Source organism: Lactuca serriola, chromosome 4 (genome assembly GCF_051521515.1).
Source record: "Lactuca serriola cultivar US96UC23 chromosome 4, Lser_US96UC23_V15, whole genome shotgun sequence".
Classification (NCBI taxonomy): domain Eukaryota; kingdom Viridiplantae; phylum Streptophyta; class Magnoliopsida; order Asterales; family Asteraceae; genus Lactuca; species Lactuca serriola.
The window spans coordinates 322587097-322596226 of record NC_136411.1 but is presented as its reverse complement, the minus strand read 5'-3'; the positions used below and the strand labels follow the sequence as shown (position 1 = coordinate 322596226).

The 9130-nt window shown below is 38.9% G+C and overlaps 1 protein-coding gene across 1 annotated transcript; it reads right to left on the bottom strand.

Annotated features, from left to right (window-relative positions):
* Positions 1 to 567: 567 nt before the first annotated feature.
* Positions 568 to 8131, bottom strand: LOC145099561 (uncharacterized). The gene is made up of 3 exons (XM_079037118.1): positions 7345 to 8131; positions 7049 to 7293; positions 568 to 741 (listed from the first exon to the last, which is right to left on the bottom strand). Exons 1-3 carry the CDS (start codon positions 8129 to 8131, stop codon positions 568 to 570), a joined length of 1206 nt encoding a protein of 401 aa, XP_078893244.1.
* Positions 8132 to 9130: the final 999 nt, after the last annotated feature.

Genomic DNA, 9130 nt, shown 5'->3' with positions numbered 1-9130 from the left:
ACCTTGAAATACCACTTTACTCTTTCTGTTTTGTTTAATAAGCCCAACGGTGTGATGGCCTAGGGACTTAGTATCCATCTTATCACCAGATTTAACCATGTCAGGAAACTGATCATCAATGAAAGTTAGAATGAATCTGGGATACATCAGAAATGTATCTCTATTTCCCCGAGTCAGTGCACCAATGTTCACAAGAAATTCATCAAAGATATACTTTGAGAAGTTGAATTTGTTGCCAGCTGCCAGGGATACAATCAGTCCTGTGTTTCTGATTAAGATCTTATCCGCTCCCGATCTCCGTCCTGACACGCAACTAATGAACACGTGAGCCAAGAAGTGTCAGTAAAGAGGTAAGAGTTTTTTCACGGTAGGAGGATAAGAACCCTCATATCCCATTCTTTCAAGAATCTTTAGAATTTCCGCAGCATCAGCTTCGGTTGGATAGTCAGAATCATCAAGAATCATCAATGTGTCTCTGATATATTGCTCCGAAATCTAGATCTTGCAGTTTTGCACCACAACTTCAATAATTACTTCCTTGTTCTTCTCGGTCATCTTGGCTGATTTTCAGAACTCTTGAATAAGGCATTCATAAATGACAGGATTCACTGTGATTGCATAAGCCAAGCAGCATTCTCGTAAGCGATACATCATGGACATGAAATCTTTGTGAGCTTCTAGTGGATCATCCAACACTATTGCAAGATTGTGCATCTCAGCTGTCTTAAGATATGCCATTATCTACACTTAAACAAGCCAAGTAAGAAAACATAGTTTACGGTCAAACTAGGTCAACGGACCGTAAATTGAGTTTACGGTCAAGCTAGGTCAACGGACTGTAAACTGAGTTTGCGGCCGTAAGGTCAAACCTAGTTTACGGCCGTAAGGTCAAACCTAGTTTACGGCCGTAAGACCAAGAGACCGTTTACGGTCGCAAATGTCAAAGCGGGTTTGCGGTCCATGAATTAAAACAAGTTTACGGTCTATGAAGCAAAAGGAGTTTTGTCACAACTATAAATTTTGTGTCTTGTAATCACTATACTTAAGTAAAATGTTGAATCAAAAACTTAAGAGCATGTGTGATACCTATTATTATGACATCAAAAAAAACTTCAATCAAATACATCATACAAATACTACAAATAGTCATCAAGCAATTGGAAATCCTAGAAGTTCTTGTTAGGTCCATTTTGGACTAGGACTTCCTTATTGGACTCAATGGACCAATAAGCTTCCAATTTGACTATCATGGGCTTAGAACCCTTAAATGAGCTCTAATTGGACCCACATTCACTTATTTCAACATTTTGGGCCATATTGGGCCTAGCAGGAAATAAATTAAATATTGTGAACCATAATTAACCTAAACTAGCCCAACAAGATATAAAAATCACACTTGTATCTTACAATCATCCAACTTAACTCTAATAATGGGCTTAAGGGCATTAAAGCCCAAAACCCTCCTTTCTTTTTAGTTTCGGCCCAAAAGCCCAAGACAAAGATGAAGAGTTGACTTCATCATGCCACATCAATAATACCTCATGGATATCCATGCATTACACTCCAAACCTCCATGCAATCCCATTTCTCCATGCACATGTCACCTCAAAGTCACTCTTCTTCCCTCCCCTCTCACTCTCGGCCGAGGATACACACACACACATCACAAAAATTCAATTCCAATCTCTCTAAGTATTGAAGAGCATTCCTCCCTCCCCCTTCAAAAATTTCGAGAATCAAGAGCTTCATAAGGAGAATTCTTCACTAAAATCATTATCTAGGTAAGTTAATGCTTGGAACCATACTTTGGACTTCTTCTTATATCCAAAAATCTCTTCTTAACTCTCATGAAATCATAAACTTGTGTCTTAGAACCCCTCAAACTCGAGATCTTCAAGAAAAGGGTGCTAAGGCCAAAAATCACCAAGCTTTCTTCCATCTTTTCTTCAAAAACCGAAACCACACCCTAAGGTGAGCTTCATACTCCCTATTTTCTGTTTTATATGTTTTGTGGGGGGGGGGGGGGGAGGGATATAAGTGAAAGTGTAGATCTATATGTGTTTTGTATGCCTTGTATGATTTCTATGCTTATATGTGTGTTTTTGTGTGATTATGATGTTGGATCTAGCCATAAACTCCTAAAAATCGAGATTTATTTTATGTTAAATGATATTAGCATAACTTATATGATTACATACAAAGTATTCCAAGAAAAATGGCTAAGTGACTTGATAACATCTTCTTTGGGCTAAAAACTCAATTTTTGGACACAATATGTTAAAAATATAAAGTTAAAGGGCCCAAATTGTCATATTACGAATTCTGATGGATGAGAGGAGTCAAAACAGTTTTAATAAAATATTTTCTGGAAATATACTCAATTGGAGGGTTAAAAATACAAATTTCAAGCTTAATGGGCTAAAAATGACATTGTCGGCCCAATAGGGCCCAATATGCAAAATTTTCTATTTTTCTGCAAAACAGTGGACTACTAGTGTCCCAAGTCCTTTTCTAAGGTTAAAAATGCTTTTCATAATTAAAAAGAACCAAAGTTGCAAAATTTTTCCAATTTGGGCCAAAAGTGTAAAATTGCGAAAAAGGAAGGTTTCAACCAAGAAAACTGTATTTTCAGGGACTAAAACTGTTTTCAACTAGAAAGGTGCTGAAAAATATCAATTCCAATAAGTTTTGATGTTAAAATGCCAAGAAAAATAGTTTAAGGACTAAACCGGAAATTTATTTATGCAAAGGGTTGAAAAAGTAAATTTACAAAATAAAGAGGGGCTGAAAACAGAAAAATTTCAATGCTAATTCGATACATCCGTTGTGATCAAATATTGGCACTGCGACTACCGACGAATTACAATGCACAACAATACCAAAAATCGTTGTTAAACGAATTGATTCGGTCTCGAATCAATAATAACCCGAAACTACTAACGCGACGATAACTCGATTCATACAAGTAACATTTGGGAATTCAATATACACGTGAGAGTGCACAGACGTCGACGCACCATCTTTGGGCCCCAAAGTGTAAAATCTTGTTTGTTGGGCCTAGCTAGCCCAATGGCTTGATCTTTAGGCCCGAAGACTTCAACCTTACGAGTTGTTGAGTCTTACATGATCCAACACAACGTAAAAGGACTTTCAATGGCTATTATACTATTGGTCCCCAAGGGTCCTTTGGTACTGCTAGTAAAGTCAGTTATGCTAATGCGAATCGGGTCAAGGGCCCTTCGCACTCTTTTTTTTTATCCCCAACCGGCTAACGGAGTTATCGAGGTCTTCATGCCCTCTTTCTCTTCGGATGTGGGACTATAAGAAGTCAGGGTGATTGGATTACGTGAATAGTACGGACGACGCCTACGGGATCGTTAGTATAGTTGTAAACTGGTCGTTTGTGTAACGCGTGTTTATAGCAATTCACCATGTGCAATAATCCGACGTCGCCTGGAATCAATGACTTCACACGCCGCAATGGTACAACAACTACATGGAATTCAAAGTGTTAGGAAAACATCGGGTTTTCCTAGGGTTTTTCAATACATACAGTTTCGAAATGTACACAAGTTAAATGAACAATTTTTACAACTATAGAAACAAACAAGCATACTTATGGATCTTCACAAACTTTTTCATAAACTCTTTTCAGAAAATATCGGATTTTCTGGTAGTTTTTTTTAAAACAATACAAAACATTGTTTTTCAAATACCGCTTATGAACTCACCAACATTTCATATGTTGACGTTTTCAAAATACTTGTATTCTCAGGTAACAAGTGAACCAAAGGAAAAACGTACTCGGTGATGGCTTGCCGTTTGTTTATCTATGAACCGAACAATTTATTTTTGGGAATGTAATGCTAAACAATGTACTCAGTGTAAACCTTATTAGTTGTACTATATTAATGCATGGTGACGAATGATGTTATGTTTCATATATATTCAATGTTATGGTATACAATTAAGTCACGACAACCCTCGGACGTTTCCGTCGTCTGGTTCGGGGGTGTGGCAAGTTTACGGTCTATGAGTTTACGATGTATGAGTTTACGGTGTATGAACATTCGAACATCGTAAACTCCGTCAGTCTTCAAATGCAAAATTCTTCTATGATTCTAAGTCGATTCGAACAACAAGTTACAAGTTCAGGGTCGGAATTAACGTACCTTTGACGAGGACTAGACAATTTTGAGGAAACTCACACTTTGATTTTCGAAGATTAGAGAGAGAAAAGACAGTTTACGCTTTTTGAATGAGAGAGGCGGTAAAGAGAGTTTACCGCAGTAAACTCTCACATTTATACTCCTTTGACTTTTCAAAACCGCATACACTTATAGATTGCCAGTCTAATTTCCAAACAAATTTTTTCAAAAATAAAACCTTTTGAGGATTATTAAAATAAAATTTTAATAGTAAAATAAAAAAATTAACATAAAATAAAAGTATTCTAATTTCAACAAATAATAAAAATTTGTCTATTAGTTAAAAATTTTAAAAATAAAAATAAAAATAAAATTTTAACTAAACAACATGCGTAAACTTTTGACTTAATCTTGAGATACTAGGATCAAAGTTGTTAGACAATCTTTATCCACTTGTCGGTACCTTCCATATTCACATCTTTGTCTGCTCGATCGTCGGTATTGTGGTCCACTTAAACACAAAAAATTATGACAAATTTAGGACATACTATTTGTTACAAGACAAGGTGAACTTAAAATCCTAAAATTTATATCTGATCCTAATTCCTTAGATACTATATCTTAAGGTCCATTCATCTGACGACGACCAGGGATATTGTTGTCCACCTAAATTGAGCAGCGAGATCTATAGACAATCTGTATGAGTTCAATTTTAAGTGTACTGGAATGTGTTTCCCGCTTCCTGATATGCCCCATCCATCAAGAACTTCCAGAGTACTCCTTACACCGAGTGAGCAGACAACCATTCAGAGAGAGGATAGATTTAGAATTCTATTACTTATTACTTATTACTTCAGAGGGGTTGAGAAGTAGAAGGTTGCATATGTTGTGTACCAGGTCGGATTAGAAGTCGCGCAGAGGAGACAGCATATGGCTAACAGATAAGAAGTCTTTCACATATATAACCTGCAGAGAAATAGAGTTGCATATGTTGTGTACCAGGTCGGATTGGAAGTCACGCAAAGGAGACAACATACGACTAACAGACGGAAAGAAAGAAAATGATATTCTACAGACCTAATTTATCGGAATTTACCAGTTGCCCCATCCAACCGGAATTAAGGACAGAATCCGCACATCGAGGAAAAGTTAAACCACGGTTCCAAGTACGGGTTCATTTAACGTGATGAGTAGATTCCCATACATATCTCCCTGATCAACCTATCCGAGCGTCGTATTGTCAGGCTGAACGTATCTAACTAGGTCAAGATTTGTCAAGTCTATTAATTTCCTAAGTTCAACTCTCCCTAGTCAAGTCCATTTTAAAAAAATTTCGTGCCTACCGACGTATCAAACTAGAGCATAGACCCTTCAACTTCGGGTACGTTACGCAGACTCAGGTTGTCTGTTATCACTTTATCATATCACTTTCCAGAACATCTTTATCAAGCACATTTCATAACCAACATATTTTTTTGATTTTATGATTTTCTAATGTTTTTGGATTTTTAAAATTTTCTAATTTTTTGTTTTGTTTTTATTTCTCCCCCTAAATTTGTGCATAGGAGAGAAACGAAAGTAAATGCGCAAATTTAAACTATCCTAAAACAAAAATTAATCCTCAAAACGAATCATTTTTAAAAATCCCACAAGCACATCGAATCGAGCTTTGTTAAATGGCTTAGTGAACAGATCCGCCACATTACTATCTGTGGGAACCTGTTCTAGCCGGATGAGCGAGCGCTCATAACAATCTCTGATGAAATGAATTTTGATGTCAATGTGCTTGGTTTTGGAATGTTGGACAGGATTTTTAGTTATTTGTATAGCGGCCTCATTATCACAATGAATTGGGGTTTCTAGATAGTTCAAACTGTAATCCAACAGCTGATGTTGGGTCCAGATAACTTGAGAACAGCACGCCGTGGCAGCAATGTATTCCGCTTCTGGTGTAGAAGTAGATACCGTATGTTGTTTCTTGCATTGCCACGATACCAGTCTATCACCAAGGAACCGATACCCTCCTGATGTTGATTTCCTGTCAAGCTCACATCCTCCATAATTACTGTCAGCAAAAGCATATAAATCAAACTCAGAATTTTTCGGATACCAAAGACCCAGTTTTGGACTGCCTTTGATATACTGAAAGATTCTTTTGACAGCAATAAGATGTGAAAGTTTAGGATTAGCCTGATAGCGAGCACATTGACACACTGCAAACATGATGTCGGGACGACTTGCAGTGAGATACATCAAGGAACCGATCATCGATCTGTATTGAGTTTGATCTACGGGTTCACCGTCAATATCTGGAGTCAGCAGGGGTCTTTCAGCCATGGGAGTTGAAGCAGGCTTCGCGTCTGAAAATCCAAACTTCTCAAGAATATCTTCAACATACTTTGCTTGATGTAGCAGGATTCCGGTTGAATTTTGATTGACCTGAAGCCCCAGAAACATGGTCATTTCGCCTAGAGAACTTATCTCAAATCGCTTCTTCATCACGCTTTCAAACTCTTTGCAAAGCATTAGACATGTGGACCCGAAAATGATGTCGTCAACATAGATCTGAACCAGTATCTGATCATCACCCACATGCTTGATGAATAAAGTTTGATCAATAGTACCACGAGAGTAGCCATGTTCGAGCAAGTGCTATGTTAGGGTTGCATACCATGCTCGAGGAGCTTGATGTAACCCATACAATGCCTTGTCCAACTTGTAGACATGATTAGGGAACTTTGAGTCAACAAACCCAGGGGGTTGATCAACATATATTTCTTCCTTCACCTTGCCGTATAGGAAGGCAGTCTTGACATCCATCTGGTAGACCGTGAAATTATTGTAGAAGCATACGCGAGGAAGATTCGAATAGCCTCCAGACGAGCCACGTGAGCATACACCTCAGTATAATCAAGACCCTCAATCTGTCGAAACCCTCGGACCACCAATCGTGTTTTATTTCGAACGATTACACCAGAATCATCTTGCTTATTACGATAGACCCAACGCGTGTCAAGAGACCGTTTGCCTTTTGGTAACTCAACCAGTTTCCAGACCCCCAGTTTTTCAAATTGATTTAGCTCTTCATGCATCGCGTCTACCCAGCTGGGATCAATTAAAGCCATTTCAATATTTTTGGGCTCAACTTGAGATATAAAGCAAGAGTAAAGACATTCATTAACGTCTCCACTCTGACTTCTGGTTTTAACTCCATCACCCAGTCGGCCAATGACATTTTCGATCGGATGATCGCACTGAATTCGGGAGGGTATGTCTTGGCTGATCCCATTGAAAGAAACATGAAGAGTGTGAATATTGAAACCTCCATCATCTGTTGGTTGAGTCCGATTAGAAGACTCCGCTACAAATTCGTTTGCAATTTCTTCAGGAAAGAGGAGTTCCATAAATGTTGGATTGACAGCGGAAGCATCTCTAGACATGAACTCTCTCTCGATGGGTGTTAGAGGTGTAGCCTCAGCATTAGGAGTTTCAGTTGGAATCTTAGGCACTGGACTAGTCGGTTGTACAGATGACTCCCCCTCAAATTGAGCAGAGAACTCCCCCTCAAGTGGAGCAGAGGATTCCCTTTCAATCGTTGGGGGTTTGTAAACAACCTCTTCATCTTCATCTTCAATCACAGGAACATTCTTCAAACCAGAGGAACATCCACTTGAATTATTCGAAGACACGTTGAGAGATCTGAATAGGGATGTGTAATCAAATAACCAGCCGGGACCCACTCTAGCGTCAGTTTCATTCTCCTCCAGCCAGCGCACGTCATAAGATTCAATGATCTGCTTAGTCCTTTTGTTGTAAACCCTATATGCAGTGCGCGCAACATACCCCACAAAGTAACAGTCGTCAACTTTGGCATTAAATTTAGGGTTGGAATCTAAGTGAAGAAGGGTGCAAGGACAGCCAAATACACGGAAGTGGCTTACGGAAGGCTTGTGTCCATAAAGAATCTCGTATGGTGTCTTCATCTGTGCTTTGTTGATTAGAACACGATTCTGCACGTAGCAAGCAGTGTTAATCGCCTCGGCCCAAAAGAAGACAGGTAGCTTGGAGTCACAAAGCATTGTCCTTGCAGCGTCTTTCAATGTTCTGTTTCTCCGTTCAACAACACTGTTTTGTTGAGGCGTGTGAGCAGAGCTATATTGATGCACTATCCCCTTTTCTACGCAAAAATGGTCAAGAATCGAATTCTTGAATTCAGTTCCATTATCAGTGCGAAGCGCCTTCATTTGATTGTTAGTCTGCTTCTCAATCATCACCATGAACTTCTTTATCAGATCAGCAACCCCTGTTTTGTTGGATAAGAAGAAAACCCACGTAAATCTAGAGAAATCATCAATCACAACAAGACAGTACGAGCTTCTGTTGATGCTCAGGACGTTGACCGGACCAAATAAGTCCATATGCAATAGTTGAAGCACTTGATTGATTGAGCTGATTTGCTTGGGCAAGTGTGGTTTCCGATGATGTTTTCCTTGAGCACAGGAAACACACTTTTCAAACGTGATAAATTCTCTGACAGGAAGGCCTCGGACCATCTCATTTTTCGCAAGATGACTCAGGTTTTTCGCATTTGCATGACCAAGTCTTCGATGCCATAACATTGCATTGTGTTCGGAAACCTTTGAGAATAAACAAGTGACTTGTTCAGGTAGGTTACTGTTCATATCAATGATGTAGGTGTTCCCATCCCGTTTCGATTTGACTAGAATCCATTCTTTTGGGATGACGATGCCAGGCTTGAGAATCATACACTCTTTATCAGTAAAATGAGTTGAGTAGCCTTTGTCACATATCTGAGAAACGCTCAACAAACTATGCTTTAACTCGGGTGCAAAGTTGACGTTCTCAAAGCTCAACACTCCATTTGTAACAGTTCCGCGCTGTGTGTGTTGGAATAGTGTCTAAGGCTGCAACTATATTAGGCAAGTATTTGACCCGATTGTGCATGGTCCTTTTGGGTTGCC

Coding starts and splice junctions, on each gene's coding strand:
- LOC145099561 (XM_079037118.1), bottom strand. CDS start 8,131: ATGAAGACACCATACGAGATTCTTTATGGACACAAGCCTTCCGTAAGC. Junction 7,294..7,344: donor TGATGGAGTTAAAACCAGAA/GTCAGAGTGGAG, acceptor TTATATCTCAAG/TTGAGCCCAAAAATATTGAA. Junction 742..7,048: donor AGGGTCTTGATTATACTGAG/GTGTATGCTCAC, acceptor GTTTAAGTGTAG/ATAATGGCATATCTTAAGAC.